This window comes from Tinamus guttatus, unplaced genomic scaffold (genome assembly GCF_059628265.1).
Source record: "Tinamus guttatus ecotype Peru unplaced genomic scaffold, ASM5962826v1 Tinamus_guttatus_pri_ptg000434l, whole genome shotgun sequence".
NCBI classification, from domain to species: Eukaryota; Metazoa; Chordata; class Aves; order Tinamiformes; family Tinamidae; genus Tinamus; species Tinamus guttatus.
In genome coordinates, this window is record NW_028288968.1 from 197,209 (window position 1) to 216,579 (window position 19,371).

At 49.9% G+C, this 19,371-nt stretch overlaps 1 protein-coding gene across 7 annotated transcripts in view; it reads right to left on the reverse strand.

Annotated features, from left to right (window-relative positions):
* Nucleotides 1-19,371, reverse strand: part of PFKFB3 (6-phosphofructo-2-kinase/fructose-2,6-biphosphatase 3) — a 32,925-nt gene that overhangs the window by 2,134 nt on the left and 11,420 nt on the right. For 3 of the 7 annotated variants that reach the window (XM_088531800.1, XM_010228763.2, XM_088531801.1), the window contains exons 2-16: nt 15,316-15,438; nt 11,043-11,168; nt 10,567-10,663; nt 10,309-10,375; nt 10,113-10,187; nt 9,748-9,804; nt 8,234-8,358; nt 7,445-7,652; nt 5,976-6,122; nt 5,526-5,630; nt 4,493-4,622; nt 4,224-4,286; nt 3,990-4,054; nt 2,213-2,383; nt 940-962 (exon numbers count right to left, since the gene is read on the reverse strand). In XM_088531800.1, the coding sequence (XP_088387926.1) occupies nt 940-962; nt 2,213-2,383; nt 3,990-4,054; nt 4,224-4,286; nt 4,493-4,622; nt 5,526-5,630; nt 5,976-6,122; nt 7,445-7,652; nt 8,234-8,358; nt 9,748-9,804; nt 10,113-10,187; nt 10,309-10,375; nt 10,567-10,663; nt 11,043-11,168; nt 15,316-15,438 (1,582 nt within the window). The remainder of the gene's footprint in view (nt 1-939; nt 963-2,212; nt 2,384-3,989; nt 4,055-4,223; nt 4,287-4,492; nt 4,623-5,525; nt 5,631-5,975; nt 6,123-7,444; nt 7,653-8,233; nt 8,359-9,747; nt 9,805-10,112; nt 10,188-10,308; nt 10,376-10,566; nt 10,664-11,042; nt 11,169-15,315; nt 15,439-19,371) is intronic. The other 4 variants (XM_088531805.1, XM_088531806.1, XM_088531804.1 and 1 more) reach the window with 3 other exon arrangements.

The following is a 19,371-nucleotide window of genomic DNA, read 5'->3' on the forward strand; positions in this document are numbered from 1 at the left end:
TGGCTGATGCAAACTGGTCTGTGGAGGGCAAACTGACCCCCAGGCACTGTCTCATCCTCAGCTCAAACCCAGCAGACTGCTGACAAGCAGCCAGTGCCTATTAGCTTTGCTCACAATCTGTGATTAAATCAGAAAAAAAGAAAATCTCCTTGACCTTTGAGAAGACATTTGAGTATGTCAAAGACTGCTGCTATCTCAGCTTAATGATGTAGCATGAATAAAGTCAGAAGGCTCCAAATGTATCCATCTGTCCTGTCCCTGTTCTCCTAAGGATTTAACAACACTGATCCAACCTGCTGAAGCCTTGACCACATCTAACTTGTGCATTAAATGCTCAAAGCTTCTTGCCTCCTGGCTAGAGCTAGAGAAGGACAACATCCTGGCATCCAGTGTGCCCAAACCTGGTTTTGGGGAACTACAGATGCAAGGACCCAAGGTCAGCTCAACTGCAAAAATGAACTCTTGCTCTAATGTAGGAAATAAAAATCTGACAGGTGTTGAAATAAAGGCAAATAAAAGAAAATCTCCGGTGCAGTCACTCATATATACAACTAGGAGCCCACAGGAAGGACAGACCACCTGGGTCCCTCACATATACGAAGTGTTGTGCAAAGGAGATAACTCAATCAAAATCTTCTAGCATCTCCCATGCATTGGATGCTAAGGGAGAAGGCAGAAAATTTAGACAGCATTGAGAGAGGTCAGATAATTGGCTCAATTTCCCAACATAACTGGGATATTTTTTTCAAGTTGGGACACAGAGGTTGGCCAAAGCAACAGCCATAGCCTGATCTTCACCTTTCCTAACGCATATCCAAATTCCAGTCTCGCACACAGCTGCATTAACTCAAATTTCACAGCCACAACAAAATAACCAGTGGGATGGCAAGAGATAAGGAAAGCGGGCAAGAGGGGAATAAGACGCAAGGAGGTACTTACAGGCATGCCTTCCCTAGAAAAGGCTGTAAAGAGACAGAGAGAATGGAAAGAGAGGTGTCAGTAACGCAGCATGAGCACGGGCAAAGGACATTTGATGTCCACGTGGGGCACCCGAGCAAAGAGCACTTCCAAAACCTAAGCCAGTGGAGGGTTAGTTAGAAGACTCCACCAGCCCAAGCAGAACACCCCAAAGCCAAGAGACCAACACGCTGCCCCGTTTAGTGCTTGCCAGGATGGAAATGTTAACGTAAGACTGCCACCAAGCAGAGTGGGCAATGCTCAACCAGGTTGGAGGAGCTCTAATGAGTGCAGCATCCTTCCTAAGTTGCCCAGGGGCCTGGCCAAGGAGGGGGCAAGAAGACACCAGACAACATAGACACTTGAAGAGACAGGTGACACAGCAAGATCCAACTAGCAGCTAGTGGGAAGGGCAGCATAGCAATGGGACTCCTAAATTGCTAAAGCTGCTCAGAAGACCTTTAGAGGTATTGCCCCAGCTTCTCAGCTAGGAAAGGGAAGGGTGTCTTCTTCCTGGAGAAATGGGCACCAAGTAAAAGTTTGGGGCCACATCTCTTCAAATATGGTCAGAAGAGGAGAGGACGCACAAGCAGACCCTGCAAGGAGCAGCCGGCTGCCATAAGGCTGCCTGGCAAATGCACAGCCAGTCATTTGGCCCAATTGCCCACGGAGGCTGCACCTGGGGCCACAGGAGGTGACAGGTGACCGTGCCCAGCGCTAGCAAAGAGAGCTGCTGCTTGCTTTTTTGGTTCATTTTGCCTAGTGCTCCAGCAAGGAGCAGAGACGTCCAAGCAAAGATGGGTCCTGGCAGCTCCTTCTTCAGCTAAGTGCAAGAATATCTACTCTTTTGCAATACCTATAACTGGGGTTGGAGAAGAGCCAGGGCAAAACCTTTAGTCCTGCCTGCTCCAGGGGAGAATTTCCCCAGGGACTGGCACTCCAAGCGTCAGACAGGGATGCAGAGACACCTTTCAAATCAATGCAGTCAATTCAGCCCAGAGCTTCGGGGCTATGCGACGCGTTCCAAACCCAAGAGAGGATCAACAGCGCCAATTCACTCGGTGCTCCTGAAGCCAACCCAGCAGGGGACACAGCAGCCACAGGAGCCACTACGATTGATGCATCTCAGAAGAGCAGCAGCACAGATGGAGACAAAGTAAAAGCCGTTCCCCAGATTCAGGAGCGACAGGAGGAAGACGACAAACAATAAACGACAAGAACAACGGGGAAAAAAAAAAAAAATAGTTCAACTAACTTGTCCCGGCATCTGCGTGGACACTTCCTGAGGAACACAGCCTGGCAGGGCGGAAGAAACAGCCACATGCTCCTCAAAGCTGTTGATGCGAGGTTTTTTGGTGGGCTCTGGGCTTGCTAGAGGGGTAACGCTATTACGTCTCATGAGCGGGTTAGGTCCCTTCTTTGCTTCCTAAATTAGAGTGAGACAAAGAAAAAAATAAATAAATAAAAAATAAAGGGAAGAAGGCGACAGTTAAAGGAAAAAAAAAATTAAGCAGTTTTTTTTTTTGGTTGTTTTCTCTTTAAAGCAGTTTCTACTTTTCCCCCACAATCACTGTCGACGTGCAAAGGGCAACTTGGATGCATTGAATGGCTCTGGACACCGAAAAAAAAATAATGATGAGAAAGTTCAAGGATGCAGCATGATTTCCCAAGAAAGGGAGGGGGAAAAAAAAAAGGCCCTGAACTCAGAATGAGATGGATGGATTTTCTCTCTTGAACCTCTGCTCACAAAAAAAGTTACTTAAAAAAGTCATAATAGTAAAAGGCTGTGACTTAGCATGACAGAGAGACTAGAGCAAGAGGTGCCCATTGGTCTCCTCCTCCAAGCTGTTCCCTCTGACCTGGGGAGATGTGTGAAAGCAAGAACAGGAGAGATGAGCCAGCCCAGGCTAGCAAGAAGGACTTGGGAAGTCAGACAGAGCAGCCAGGGTCGGTATCACGAACTCAAGCGTTGGAGGAGCAGTGCTTTCAAAGCCAAGCAGAGGAACCAAAGCGCTTTGCACGTGTCTAGCTCCATCCTAACCGCGCCACGTGGGTCTCCTGTCTCCCTGAGCTCTGTCAGGGAAGGTAGGAGTCGATGGCCCAAACAATGAGAGGAAGGATTGGCTTCCTCCATGGGGAAGGAGAAGCAACTGAGATGCTACTGCCCACTGAGGTGGGCAAGCAAAGAAAAGAAGTTGCCCCAAAATGGGGACAGGTCTGACCATCCACCACCCAGCTGGGCACACATCACTACCACACAAAAGCCAGCAAGGGCACAGCATCTTGTCCCTGCTGCATCTCAGCCTGAGGGATACCAGCCCTGCCAAGGCAGGCCCAGAACCACGTGCCTTCCCTCAGCTCCCAACACCCTTCCTACAGCTCTATGTCATTGGTGGCCTCTCAGCCCAACCACCATGCCAGTGTCCCCTGCTGTAGCCCTCAGAGCTTGTGGCAGTCACACACAGGTCATGGACCGTGCATTACTGGGGGTCTTGTCCCCTTCCTCAGTGCCATGCAAGCACAAGGAGTCTCCTTCCAACAGGATCCTTCAGCCTGCAGGATGGCACTGAGGGAACCATGCAAAACCGTGGTTGAGAGAAAAAAATAAACAAAAATAAATGAGAAGACAAATACTTCAGTGGGCTGTTGGTCCTGGACACTACTAGTCTGCTGGGAGATCTCAGAGAAGTCACCTTCTCCATCCATGGCTCCAAGCCCACTTGGAAGAGCGGATGACTGAACAGCCCTTTGACTGTCAAGTCAAAAACCTTTCCATGGGACATGGGCCAGGTTTAATCTGAACAACACACCTGGAAGGCACATGCATCCATCCTTTTCCCCAAAAAATACTTTATCAGCTGCACCTTTCAGGGATGAAAGCCCATCTGATGCTCCAGTTCTCCAGCAGCACTTCTAATCATCTAGCTAAGTAGTTCCCTCCCAAAGCCACCCCCAAGGAGTCCTCACTGCCATGTGACCTTAGGAGAAATAAGGCCGACCAAGACACGTCTTTGAGGAAGAGCAACACTCACCTCTGACCGTTCCCTGTGGGTGTTCACAGCTTCAACGTTCAGAGAGATGGACTCCACCCGGCAGCCTGCAGAAGGGAGCACATGGAGACAGAAGGGGCATTAGCAACTCCGCTGTCACCAGATGCTACGAGATGCTCAAACCCAGACACTTGTCCATCTCCCAGAGACGGCCTAGATTCAGATATGAGGTGCAAGTCAAGTACCCCAACATATCAAGGGGAAATGCCCACTTACCATAAGCTACCGGGGTCAGCTTCAACACTGTATGAAGGGGACATTTCAGGTAAGGCATTTCATCTGCAGAAAAACCAAAGCAGGTGGGTTATCCCATCCACTCTCCAACGGAAGGCTCAGACCCCTTCCTCCTCAGCACCTGTGGCTACCCCATGTCAAGAAGAGATGCAAGCTCTAGGCCTTGTGCATCCTCCAAGCAGAGCATCCTCCAAGCTCTGCCACCTTCCCACCAATGGGACCATCCTCCTGCTTGGCTAAAGGGAGCTCACCTGCACTCTTGTCGAGGAAGTAAGCTAAGAGACAGCGCATGACAGCCTGGTGACAGACCACAAGGACGTTCTCTTGTCTCTCCAGCTCCATGATGACTGGCTCTAGTCGCTGCACTAGATCTTGGTAGGACTGAGAGAGGGAGACGAACAAAAACAAACAAAAAAACAGGAAAGTGAGATTTCTTTTTACAAGAAACCATGCTTGTTGTCCTAAAACCTATCAATTTCATCCTTCTGACTAAACTAAACCAATGTAATTACTGCTAAAAATGAACAGAATTCAGAGCCTTGATTTTGGGCCACTCTGGTATGTAGCTATTTCTTCAGTCAGAGGAGAAATAAGCTATTCATGTCTAGGCCACAGTCCCAAAGAGTCTCTCAAGGTAGGTAACAACTGCACTAAGGCTTCAGAGATAAAAACCATAGATGCCCGAAGTCAGTGTCAGACATCCCCAGACTTTCTCCTGTTCAGCACACTGTCACTAGCATGCCTCCAAACATTAATTTTTCCTAAATATCTCTACAGCTTTTAATTTAGTCATAAAAAACCAATACATAACCTAAGGTATCACTCAGAACTGCTAGTTAACGCCTCACTAATTCACACCCCAAAGCAGACCACATTTCTCTTGTCAGGAACAAATGGAGATATCTCAATCGACCTTCAACAAATGACTGAGAGAGCAGGGCTAAAAATCACTCATTTGGAATGAAAGAAAACATAATCTGAGGCAACACAGCAATTTCAGTGAACTAGAAACCTCCAGAGGACCCTTCCAACTGATCTTTTTATGAAGTCCATGGGGTGGTTTGTTGAGTGGTGCATTTCTTAATGAGGTCTTCCCCTCCCACAACCTCACATGAACTCAAAGAAAAAGGCAAATGGAAGCCCTGACTATTTTTGACTCTAATTTCTCAGAGCACCTCTTTCTCCCTCTGCTCCCCATCATCTGGCTGTAGGGGACAGGACGAAAACAAGAAGGCCATGTTTTAAGTTAAAGGCATGTTTCAAAATGTCTCCTTGCAGACCTACCTCTCCGGAAGGATAGCGGTAATAGTATTTATCCTGATCACGTAAAACAAATTCCTCTGGATGCTGCTCCTTGATTTCTTCATACGTCATTTCTTCGCAAACACCCTGCCGGAATAGGACATCTGGGAGGTTACTGACCACCTTCAGATCAACTGTTGCTGACCCACCCAGCACTGAACCCTTCTACAAGGCAAATTGCCTTTAATCCTCTCAGTGTTCAGCAATAGAGCAGTGCCAAGCAGAAATCATTACAGCCAAAACCTTGGAGCATCTGCATGCGGTAGAGCTAAGATCAGAAGCCAAATTGCAGGTACTAGAGAAGAAAGCATTCCCCTTCCCTAACCTCTCCCCAAGTGGTGAGATTTAGGCAAAAATGAAGTGCTGTCACTCATTTTGCCACACCCCAATTTGCAAGATATATCTGTTCCTACTGCAATCAAAGGTGCTTACAGCATCTATTTCATTGAGCGCCTTCCACTGCTCGTAGGGCAGCTGGAGAGCTTCTGCTGTCTGTATTGTCCTCTTTAGTTGGCTGGTCCAGACTTTGAGGTCCTTTAGGTTCTGTTCTTCAACAAACTTGTTCAGTGCCAATGCAAACTGTAGGACACAAAGAAGAGGTTGATTCTCAATCCAGAGCTTCCCACTGGGCCTTCCTCCCTCCTTCCCAGCAAATGTTTCCTTCTCCAGCTCCTTTTCCAAGACCTCTGCACTTCCCAAGTGTACTGTCCTCATACGGCAAGGTGCACTGCAGCCTCACACAAACGGATCCCCAAGGGCCACAAATTTTCTCACTATCTCCTGTCATTTGGGCTTAATGTATCTGCACTATGGGCTGAGTTCAGCACGAATTTGGGTTGATTGGGTCAGGAATAAATTCCTTGATTTGGGAGCAAGCCCTGATGCTGCATTTCCCAGAAGCAGTGGGAGGCACAGTTGTTCCAGTGGTACTGGAGCAACACCTGGCTGAACAGGCTGATAAGTAATAGACTGATGAGAAGCTGATCTTCCAACAAAATATGCTGCTTGTATGAGCCTAACTTACTGTTAACATAGACTGAGGCAGTTTTGAAGATCATGACAAGCAGAGGGATGTAAAGTGAGGGCTGAGTATCCATGAAAGTTGTGATGAGGCCCTGGTCAGCCAGACAAAAAAAAAAATGCAGATTTCCATAGCAGCCAAGATTTGTAAGGAGTGACCACCAGGGTAAGAGATCACAGAGAATGGCAGAGATGGTCACCTCATGCCTTCAAGCTACTGCACCAGAACCAAGAAATAGCACCACAACTTGGACTCTCCTGTGCTGACACGGGAGATCTTAGACCTCCTCTAACCACAGCTTTGCTTATTTGCCATAAACAGAGCTAATTTGATGTATCCTGTAGTATTTGATAATAGTCACAGCTCAAGTGACTCCATCTTTGACACTTTATTTATCAAAATGTTATGGGAATCCATAATAATCAGTCCTCCTTCCCAGAGCAGGTCCCTCTCCCATCTCCTTGAAAAACTGATTTGTGAGCAGTCTGAGAGCATCATTTGAGCTAACTAGCCCTACTGGAAAGTCGTGGCAGTCCTCAGCAGGCACGCAACAGAGCTACAACACATTTACCCTGCCTGTACTAGATCTGAACCAATGTCTGGGGCTAAACCCAAGCACTGAAGATACAACCGCTCTTCCCTCCTAGAGAGATCTGTGGCCCAAACTCTGTTAACCTCAGCTACATGCAGGCATAAAAATCCATGTGAATGGCTGGAAAGTCTCAATCGGAGACCAAGCTCAAGCCCAAATTTAGCCAGTCCTATAGACAACCTTCTGAAAATCCCAGATGGCATCAAAGATGCCCTTAGCCCAAAGCACAGCATCTCCTGCAACCAAATCTCTCTTAAACCCACAAGGAACTAGTCCCTTTCTCCTTACCTTTTTACCCCTGTTAGAGAGCCCTGAGTCACCTCCAATCTTCCCCTTGAGGTTGAACTCGCTCTCACCATGCCGACATAGATAAATGGTGCGGGGCTGGACATGGATGTTCATTAGGTAGTAAACGATCCTGCTCTGGATATGATCCTGAACCCTGTTGACCAGGAACCGCCGGCCAACATCGATGACTTTGATGAGAGAAAGTTCCCTAGGGAAAGCACAGCAAGAGTTAGGGAGACAAGAAAGGAGAAAGCAGAAAGAAGGAAACACCATAATCGGGGAAACAGCCTTGTGAGATATCAGTTGATATCATTATCCAACTCAAAGGATTTCCTGTAGACTACTTTAATTTGGAAGCCAAAGGTAGTGGTAATTCGTGGAGGGTTAAATAACACCACTGCAAATGCCATTTCTTCTTGCAGCAGTAAAGGCAATGAAATAAGTCTAGTATGGAGGTACTTCCAACCCAGGATGAGGCAGCATCTCCTGAGAAGGATCAGGATCATCCGCACAGGGCACACTAGTCAGAACCATCATTTTTCAGCCCAGAAGACCCTGGGAAGATTTGGATGCCTGGCTCCCTGACATAGGGCTAGGGAAAACAGTATAGGGTTTTCAAGTTTTGGAGAAAGACGCCTGAGTTTAGACTGAGATTTGGCTCAGACATTAGTCTAGCATAGTCACGTATTTGAACAGGAATTAGATGTAGCTCCATACTTCACTGCTGCTTTCTTGGGAGACAAAAGCCCCTCAAAAGCAGCCTGTTTGGAAGTCAGCAAAGTTTCTTACCGATCATAGTCATCTGGGTCAAGTGGCTGGTAGCTGGCCTGGTAACAATTGATTCTCTTCATAAAGTCTTCCATGGCATCGGTCGAATTACAATCCCGGTAATCTGGGCTGGACAACTTCACTTCCTGCAGCAGGGGAGAAAACACACCAAAAGGAGACATTAGGAAGACTTCCAAAACACTCTGTCTGCGGCTCGCAACAATTCTGCTATGCAAATATCAGGTTTCAAAGTTGTGCCAAGCCACAGCTACCCACTAAGCCTCTTTACATCACTTGTAGCAAGATGAATAAGGAAGCACAAAGCTAAGCACAAGATGAGCAAACCTGGTGCAAGTCGCTGCAGCCTGGCTGTGCCTCAGTTCCCCATCTAAAATAGCAGGGCAACTGCATTTGACCTCTTTCTGCAGATGATTCACTTTAAGATAACTATACTAGAAATGAGCATCAAGAACACCCAGAATCCAGGACAAAGCTCTGCCTCAACTACTTCAAGAGGTTGTTTTTGCTCAAGATTTGGGGTGGAGCAGCAGCATTACACATTTGCAACTTCATAAGCAATCTAAACAGCAGTGGGATAACACAACCAAGTGATGTGGGCAGCACTGCCCCAGGCCTACAAGGATACTTTCTGCACTGTTCCCAGGACCAAAAACATCTTTTGGTTCCAGCACCCTGGGAAGCAGAAGCCTACACACAGGTAGTAGTTCATTCTCTCCCCCTTTAAGCACTAGTTTCTCTCAAAGAAAGGGATTGAATCCTGCAAAAATCCACCTTCAGGTCATTTCAGAGAAAGCAGGGGAAAGATACATCAAAACTGAGCAAATCTCAAAGTTCAGACATGCAACCGGAGATAAGGCTAGCTCATAAGGCCCAGTAGAGCAAAGGACTTTCATTAAGGTTAGTTATAACTAAGTAGAACAATCAGCTTCTATCTGCCCTAGCCAAGTGTACCAGGCAAAGGGGCATTCCTGATGGTAGGAGATCAGAGATTCAGCATCTCCCAAAGGAGTCTGCAAAGCAAGGTTTTATGTTGCTTTCCCAGACGAATTTTTAGCTAGTGGCAAGAAATTTCAAAGCCTGGCTGCTGTTCTTCTCCAGGCAGACCCCAAATAATTTTCAAACACCATGTGGCTGAAGACACTAAGACTGACCACTCCCCAATGGGACTTAAACCCCCTAACCACACTTGTTGCTTCCAAAAACTAGGTCTTTGTGATCACTGAAGCCAAGGGTATGCATTTCTTTCCTTGATGTTAAGCTACATGTCAACATGTAACTTAACAGAGAGCACAGAAGGGTCCTGGGGAAAGGTTCAGGCTTTTGAATTCACAATGTCTAGGTGGCCCTGAGGTTGAGGGAGATGAGCTCTTTTTTTCATTCCAGACCAAGTAAATCATAAAAAGATAAAAGCCTCCTAGCCTTCAACTGACTAGTTTTGGTGTGTTTTTTTAAAATACATTAAATATATATATATACATATATAAGGTGAATAATAATAATGTTTCCACACTTACCATGACATTGGTAGCTACTACAGTGGGATCATTGCAGACAGACTCAATGAAGAACACCTGCAAAGCAGAGCAAAACCCACCTGAAGGCCAGAAATAAGGTTTTCAGCATTCAGGCAGCTCCTTGCTCAAACCACCCACTTCGTGGCTCGACCCATAGAGCTCTCCCACCATCCCACTCCCTTCCCTTTCCTTCTCTGGGGCTTTGGGTCTTGAACAAGGGAAGCATTTTACATCTGTGTTCAGCCCAAAAGGGAAACAGAACTCTCTTGCACAGGAGCATCATGAAGGCATCACGTTACTGAGAAGAGGGCACCAATACACTAATGGGAACTCTGCAATATTGGCAGCAGCCTGTTGGTACCAACCTTGAATCCATTTTCTTTGGCAAAGTTCAAGATCATCCCACGCCTCTCCCGTGTTGTATTGGTGGCATCAAAAACCTTTAGGAACACATATATTTGGGTTAGCACCAAGAACGCTGGGCTTTCCCCCAAGCCCTTCCTCAGTCTACATCTAGGAGGATCAGCAGATGTTTTATAAAAAGCATTTCCTCAAACTCACCGCAATCTGGCCGGCCTCCTCTGTCAGGTACAGCTTGACGTCCCGCAAGGCAGCTAGGGCGCATTGCCTGCAAGAAGAGGCAACATCTGCATGATGTTCCCAATACCCTCCGAGATGCTCCCGGCCACTGGCATGCGGACAGCCAAGGAGATCTCAGCCCCAGCCTTTCCATCCAGTACGTCTTTGGGGAAAACCCACTGCCGGCCCTGGCCTTCACCACCCATTCAGTCCCTGGGCAGTCACTGGACCTGCACTTACCTCCTCACTTTCATGGCCTCCTCGTTGTCGGGGCGGAAGAAGTCATAGGAGCTGTAATGCTTCACGGCTTCGCGGCGATACTCGCCCACGTTGAAAACTGCACAGAAAAGGCAGAGACTGTCAAAGCCAAGATCCTGGCCCAGCCCATTCCCCATCATGGGAGCAGCTGGGAGTCCCCACCTTGCCTTGGCCTGCATGGGGAATGCCAATCCTGCAAGCCACAGCCTAGAGCAATGACTTGGGGAAGCGCCCTCCAGGCATGGAGGTCTGAATAGCACAATTTTCAGCCACGACGTCACCTGTGGACGAAGCTTTCCAGCCACAGGCCAAGCAGAGACATTCTTGGAGAGAAAGGCCAGCCCTTGGTCTCCATGTGGAAAAGAAACATCTGCTGCAGCAGGTGGGACATGAGGACATGGACACCTGGCCAGCATGAGCTTTGTAAAACTGCCCCCTGGCTGCTCCAAAGGCCTCACCTTTCGTGGGGACACCAATCCAGTTGAGGTAGCGAGTCAGCTTCTTGGAGATGTAGGTCTTCCCACGGGCTGGGAGGCCAACCATCACTATCACGGTGGGCGAGTTGGCAAGCTGCGGCCCACAGGCTATGAGAAAGAGGAGAAAACAACACGAATGGCCACCAATCCACCAGTTCATCTTGCATCAATCCTGCAAAGCACTTGCTGTTGATCCAAGTGGGAAAGCTGGGGAAAAAACAAGCGCTGCTCATGTGCATCACAACCAGGCGGGTGAACCCACCAACTCATTTTTGCAACGGTAGTAGCTGAATGAACGTGTCGCAACAGGGATGGATGACAATCATCAGCTCTGTGGCCACTTAGCATCGAGGCACTAAATCACATTGATCCTGGGGCCACTTAGGCCAGCCGTGGAAGTCACAGACTGGAAGCTAAGGCAAAAGGAGGACTCTCTGATAGCTGAAACATGGGTAAGAACCCAACTGTCTTTGAAGAACCACTGCACCTCAGTTTCTCCATTTGAAAAAAAATCAAGGCCAATGCAACCTCTTGTTCACACAGTTTAGCCAATTTCAATTAAAAAAATAAAATAAAAAAGATAAGGCCTGCATTGCCCTTTGTAAAGTTGAGAACTTAATCCTCAGGGAACAATTTTCAAAAACCTTTCCTAGCTCTCAAGCTAATGCATAAGCAAATGCAACCAACCACTTTTCTGAGGACATACAGGTCCACAACACCATTAGTGAGCTGCAGAACCATGAACTTTTAAAAGTAGGTACATAAAACCAACTTATCTTTTTTTTTTTTGTCTAAATCTGATTTAAGCTTTTTTCCACCCCCACCCACCCTGGCCCTGCCTCTAGATTAAAGAGGATCCTGTAACAAATAGCTGGGAGAAAATAAATAAATTATATATATATATGTGTGTGTATATATATATATATATAAAAAATATGTGTGTGTATATACACACACACATACACACACAGAGCCATCAGTTCAATGATGACATGGCAAGTTAAAGAGAAACTCCACTCCTGTTTGACCCAGTTGCACAGCCAAAAAGCAAACAAATTTGTTTCCAGGTTGCCCAGGCAAATCACTGCTACCCCCAAAAAATCCTTTAGGAAATGAATTCAGTCCTTCAGTTCAAAGAAAATTGCCAAACGGATCAATCCGGGAATTTTCCTACCCCACTCCCCTGCCCAGTTCCTGTATCCCGGGATATTCTCAGCAGCGGAGCCAGAACTGTCACGTTGCTGGGAAGCGGGCGCCAAGTGCTTCAGATGTGACAGATCTTAATGACATCTGATGGTATTTGGATTAGAGAAACACCCTCCATGCTGCCGGTGCCACGTGTTGGGAATCCTTCCCGGGTGCTTCTCACCCGGCCACGGCTCCAGCCAGCCCCAAGACCCCCAAAACCGCTGTGGAAGGAACAGAGGGCAAAGAGACTTTGCCAAGCCCATGAGGACAAGGAACTTCCCTCTCTCCTAAGGGAGGATGCCAGCAGCAACCGGAGAAGCCAAACTTGGGCTACAAGGAGTTAGGGCAACAGGGTCCACGATAAAGCCACTCGTCCGCTGTTCCTTGGCAGGCAAGAGATGAGAAAACGAACGAATGAAGCTTCGTTGTTTCGTGCATTAAATATCAAGCATTCCTCAAAAAAGTCCCCAAAAGCCCAGGGAAGCTCCCACTGACTTTGGGGACAAGCATCTATTCTGCATGCCAGGATGCCACGAGGATTGTGACACCCCCGGAGAGAAAATTCTCCTCCTCCCTGCGTAGGCTGGACCGTTGCTCCCATCCTCAACCAACACCAGCTACCAGTCTTTTCTGCACCACAGAACCATGAAGTATTAAATAAGGAAGAAAGAAGGAAAAATATGTATAAAAAAGGGAGGAATAGCTGCACAGAGGACAAAAAACTCCTGCCCCAGCTGCCAGTACACAGAGAAAAGTTCCCGGATTTGTGCTGAGGAGCGTCGGAGCAGGGAAGGGCTCCCGGGCAAGACGAGCCACCCGCACCCAAAACCGCGTCCGCCTGCTCCCCGCCGCCGCGCTCCTGCAAACCTCGCAGCAGGGATGAAACAGGAGCCGGCGCTCGGCTCCGAGCGCTGCACAAAGCCCCGATTCATCCCATCCTTTGGAAGGGATTCCAGGATTTCAATGCACATTCATTCCCCGTCACTGACATCTGTCCGCGCAGGGCAAGGTCAGGGAGGATGCTCCAAAGACGCGGCCAGGAGCAGCTCATCATTCCTAGCTGCGGAAAGATGTGCATGCTGCTCCGGATCTGCGCAGCATGGAGAGAAAAGAGGAGCAAATTTGCCTCTAGAAAAGCCAAGTTAGGTAAAGCGTGCGCTTCCTCACTCTCATCATTTTTACCATTCACTTGAAGGATGCGTTAGGATGAGTCCTGCAATAATCTTAGTCTTTTCCTAGCCAATTCGGAGCGCAAGAGGCAGCCGGAACTTTTCCTCCAGCACCATCCCTCCTACGGCGCCAGCCCCCTCCCCTCGTCCCAGAGAAGGGCTCTGCCCATAAAACAACTCGACTTCGCGGCCCCTACGTGAGCGACGTGCAGCCCGGCGGGAATTCAATGGACCGCCGGCTAAAAGCCTGGACGACGGCATCCGATGGCACCCGGCTCAAGGCTCCACATGGCATCCCCGTCGTGCGCTCGCTGCCACCGCGGTGCCACCGTGACATCTCGTAGCCGCTAGTTAAGATCAGCTCCGGGAAACCTGCTCCAAATTTTAGAGAACTGAAAACGCTGACGGCACGACGATACAGGATGGCAATAAATGAGGCCCCACACAACTCATTCCACCCCACAGGAATTAATTAGGAGCCACGCGAGGGTATTAACCACCCCCCGGGGCTCTATAGGTTAAGCCATGACAGTCTCTCTTGCAAGGGGGAGTTCTCCCCTAAGTGACCCCGTGGTCAAGAACCAGGCGGATAAAGTAGCTAAAAAACAGCAGTAAGGGCTACGCTCGTGAGGGATTCCTTTCAAAACTGTCTCTACGCAGCATGGTCCAGGAAAAAATAAATAAATAAGTAAAAATCAGATCAAACAGATACAGCTGCAAAGCATTACGGCAGCTCCCCCAGCCAGGAGACATCATACCCCGCTGAAAGCAGAGCCCTGGGGCAGCCCAGATGTTCAGCCCTTTCCGATGCGGCTCATGCTGCGCATCCACGCGGGATCAGCGCAGAGCTCTGGCTGCCCATGTCACCCACGGCCATCGGGTGACAACCGCGGTACATCTCGCACGCTGGCACCTTAATGGAGCCAACAGCCAGGATCTATTTTTTAATTATTATTTTTAAATTTCCCCCCTCCTCAAGGTGGAAACTTTTCTCGCCCAGGGAAGCAAAGGTCCTAAGTGACTTTTAAAACACAGTTGCCTGTTAAATAAGAGCACTGGAAAGAGTGATTCGAACTGCCCAAGCAGCTTCCATCCATTTCCAGATGGCAATCTGGAATCTAGGATTTCCAAAAAACCTGCAAGGATTCCTGCGATGCTTTATAGGGAGAACTGTCTGGAGCTGCACAACTGGCAGCCTGTCAGTTTGGGTGCTGGGCGAGTTAAAAGCACCGGCTCTTGGGCTTTACAGTCGTGTTGGGATTCACAATTTGTATTTCGGTAACACCTGGATAATCCAAGCATTTGCCTCTATTTATTTTTAAGCACAGAGGTTGGTTTACAAGACCAGGATGCTGCCTGCACTTTATTTTTTGTGCCGTCTGGCTCCCTTCCACCTGCTTCCCATCCCATCCCAAGCGCAGCGTGGCTGAGGAGAGCAGGAGCCGGCCAGCAGTTTGGCAGGAGATTTTGGTGGTGCCCCAAGCTGGCCCGTTCCCAAAGTCACCGGAAAGCTCCGGTCACCTCAGCAAATCCCAGCCCGAGTCACTACCCGGGGCCAAGGTGAACAAGCCGCCTCATGCCTCTTTAATCCCGGATGCACGAGGGTGGGCTGGAAAAGCAGCAGCGGGGGAGGAATTGAGGTCAGGCCCCAACTCTGCAGCTCGGCATCCGCTGGTCCGGCCAGGGATGGAGGCAGGTGGGCGGCATCCGCAGAGCCGGGCGCCTTCCGCAGCGCTCCCGGCACCGGCAGGGAGGATGCTGGAGCGAGGGGGGAACAAAAAGCCACTGATGCAAATCTATTATTTTTCCAAGGGGAATACTTAATAATGGAAATGAAGCAGCAGCCCCCCCAGGCAATACAGAGCACCCCAGGACCCCCACGTTTATCCCCTACTCACAACGTCGGGGCAGGGCCGGCCGGTTGTCATTGGGCAGCCAGATCTTCTGGATGCGGCTCTGCGTCAACTCCATGGGCATTTTTAAAACAAAGCTCTTTTTGCGCTGCGAGGCCACCTTGCTGCCTTTGTACGGGGCGAGAGGGATGGGGGAGGAGGAAAAAAACGAGAGGAGGGAGGGGAAGGAGGAAAAAAATAATAAAAAGGAAGAGGAGAGGAAAAAAAAGATGCTTTTTTGTTGCAGTCGCCGCGGCTGGGGCCGCCTCGCCCGGCGCTTTCCTTGCGCGGCTCGCAGGGCACAAAGCCGGCAGGAGGGGGAAATAAATCAAGAAAGTGTCGCCGCTAAGTCCCGGGGCGGGGGAAAAAAGAAGAAGGACGAGAAGAAGAAGGCGGAAGGCGAGCAGCGCCGCTAATATGCGGATGAAGAGGAAAAAAAAAAAAAAGAGAGAGTAGTAATAATAAAAAAAGGGGGAAATGGGGATTGCAGCACGCGGGAGGCCGCGCTGCCCGCTCGCCGCCTCGCAATGCGCCGGCACCCGGCGCGGCCGCCCTATTTCTAGGCGGCCGGGCCGGGCCGGGCCGGGCCGGGCTGCGGTGCCGCCCGCCCCGGGGGCGGGGGCGCGGGGGGGCGGCGGGGCCGCGCTGCCGCCTGCCGCCCGCCGCCCGCACTGCAGCGGCGACAAAGGAGCCGCCTTTGTGTCCCCGCGGGGCCGCGCCGGGCCGGGCCGGGCCGGGGGGACGCGACACGGAGCCCTCCCCGGCGCGATGCTCGGCGAGCCGCGTGCAGCACCCCCCACGCACACCCCTTACATTAAAAATACCGTAAAAAAAAAAAAAAAAAAAGTGATGAAGGAGGGGGCCAACGCGGCTTCCCACCCCCCGCTTGCTTTTTTTTCCCTCTTTTTTTTTTTTTTTTCCAGGCTCGGTGCAAGGAGGAGGAGGCAGGAGGAGGAGGCGGGTGGGCAGCGCTCCGGCACGTCGCTCACGTCGCACATGGCCGGGGCCCTCCTCCCCCACGCCGGGGATGCCCGCGCCGCCTCCGCGCCGCTCCGCGGCCGCGCAAGCCCGGCCGGCGCTGCGAGCGCTGGGAGCTCCCTGCCCGCAGCGACAGGAAAAAAAAAAAAAAAAAAAAAAAAAACTTTCTCCCCAAAATCGTGGTCCCCGCGATGCCCCTTGGCCCCCCTCTAAGGCTGAACGGAATGGAAAAGATGCAGCTGGAAAAGCGAAGTGATGCTGAGGAGCCTCTTGGACCCTTCATACATTCGCTTGCGTGGGGGGTTCTCCCACCCTTCGAAGCAAAGGGTCCTATTTTTATAACAGAGCTGGAGAGAACGTGCGTTTGGCTATATATCCTTATAGGGAGCCCACATGGATGGGAGTGAAAAAAAAACTACATGATCCTTCCTACACAGGGAAATTTATATTCACCAGCAGAAAGGAGGGAGCTGGGGAGGATTTCGCAGATGACAGGAGAGGAAGTGGGTGAGAGTGGAGGGGGGGGATCAACCCGCTAGACGCCAAATACGGCTCCTTATGGACCGCGATGGTGTTTGTGGCGCAGAATGTATTTTAGCAGACAGGCAAAGACTTCCCTCTGTGCGCTCGATAGATTTGGGACGCCAGATTTTGCCTACAGGAGCCCAGTCAGCTCCAGGCGCTGCTTTATGGATGCCACCTCCAAAGGCAGCGGATGACAGGCAAATGCATCGGCCTGGATCGGCTCCCACTGGATTTCCCGGGTATTCAGTCCCCACTTTTAGGAACGCAAGGAGAGGAGGGGAGGTTCAGGCCGTGGGGCATCGCGTGCAGCATTCACTCCCTTTCCCTCCTCGTCTCCGCAAATTTTCTCGGAAGGCTCCGCAGCTGCCTAGAAGATTCCTCCCCCTGCCCCCCACTCCCCTTTCTGAATACGAAAGTGAAACTCGAATTAAATTCACCAAATTAAATTCACCGTCGCTTCGAATTAGATCCACCCAGCTAATCTGTGGCTCCAAACGCCCAAGTAACTGGAGCGTGAAGCGAGGCCGCACTCCGGCTCCTGCATTAAGTGGCCTGATTTGCACGAGCCCCCGGCTGCTGCGAGGGAGGTCGCGGCGAGGAAGCTCATTACTATTTATTAGGCACTTTCCCGGCAGCAGCAGGATTGTCTGGCGGGCAGGACAGTGCTGGGCGCATTTTTTTAATATATATTTTATTTATATATATATTTTTGTTAATTCTTGCTCTGTAAAAAACCCAGTTCCCTATATATAAAACAAAAAAGCTAAATTGGCATCAACACATACAGGGAACAGCAACACGGGCTCCAGATGATAGTGTGGGCTCCAAATGAATCATGGCCCACCTGTTCTATTTTTAATCTTTTTTTCCCTCTAAAGCACAAATCACATACACCACCATGTCCTGCCATCCAGGAGGGGAAACTGGGGATCCTTTCCTTATGATGTGGCCTCAGAAGCACAAGGTACGTGGGCAGGTTGCAAAAACCACCTAGCAGCTACTCAAAGTCTCCCTCCTGCAATAACTGCATTGCAACACACACTATAAATAAATATATATATTTATGTATAGTATATGTATATATATGTATGTATACTAACTATTGCAACAGAGCAAACTATTTGCATGGGGTGATGGAGGGGTATTTCTGTGCATATTTGAAAGTCTGTTCATCTCTTTGCACTTCCAAAAAACACCAAAAAGGCAAAAAGACTCAACGGGGCCCTGGGGAAATGGAGCAAATTGTCCACAAGGAGAAGCCAGGACTTTGGAAAGGCCAGCGAGGAAGCAGAGCTGCTCGCCCGCAGATGCCAGAGTGTTTTCGGATCAGGCTTGGGACAGCTGCTGTTCTCGATCCGCTGGGTATTTGCGCATGTGAAACTGTCCCGGAGCGGGAAGTGCAATAGGAGGGTAAATAAAACATGGGAGAGCGGCTCTGTCTGGCAGCACATCGGGTGGCTTTAGGGCGCACAGACTCTGCGCGTCGGGCGCTGAGCGGCTGCGGCTTCTCCTCTTACCCTCTCCGGTTTCTCTCCCGCCCCGCGCCGGACGGCTTGTCCTCGCCTCCAAGACGGGATGAGCGGCAGACGGACGGGGACATCGGGTGCTCGGAGCCACTGGGACGCGGGTGCAAACGCTGGAGGAAATCCCCCCGCTCGGTTCCTGGCACCGGGGACAGATCGTCCGCGTTCGCAAACGTCGCGCGTGGTAATTGGACCTGATGCGCTTAGCAAACATCTTCCTACTGCCAAAAGCCAGCTCTGCTAGCTTTTCCTTAACAGCAAACATTTTATTTTTTATTTCAGAAGAACATGGGGTTTAAGCCTGGTTAGCACCCTATGTAGTGCAAGAGGCTTTGGAAATCTCCTTGGAATCCATGGGGAGGAAAGTGGCGCTAAGGATGGGAATAGCGTTGGTGGAGGGACCTGTGCTGACACAAGACACAGCAAGGGATGCAGAACAAGCGGATCGGCTTCAGTAGCCTTGGAAAAGGAGCTACTCAGGAGCGCCCAATATGTGGCAGATAAAACACATTCTGCAGCAGCGTAGGAGCAAGTCAACTCAGCAGCTCAAAGGAGCTGCTAAAAACAGAAAAAAAGCACCCAGAAATATTCCAAGCTGCTGGATTTGTGCCTTAGCTAAAGACCTTTGGTTACAATGAAGGGAATGACAGTGCTAGAGGTGGATTGGAGAAGCAGGAGAGACAGATGCGTTGCCTGCGTGTCTGGCCATGACAATTAGGTGGGAGAGGGAAGGAAGGACGGGAGTTGGATTTAACTGCAGTTCTCCCTGTTAGAACTAAAAATGCCCTGGGATCCCTCAGGGGTTCCTGGAGAGCAGTGGGTGCTGCAGACTGTGGCCAAATCTTGGAAGGGCCTCACGGTACGTGGGAAGACCCATGCTACATGGTGCAATGGCAAAGAGTGGGGATGCAAGATGGGCCTCCAGCAGCAAGAGAGCCCCAAAGGAGCCTCCCAAACCTTCGTTCGTAATTAAAAGTCCAGGCAAACAGATAGGAAGGTTTCCCTGTGGCTTCCGAAGCAGATGGTATCATCACTA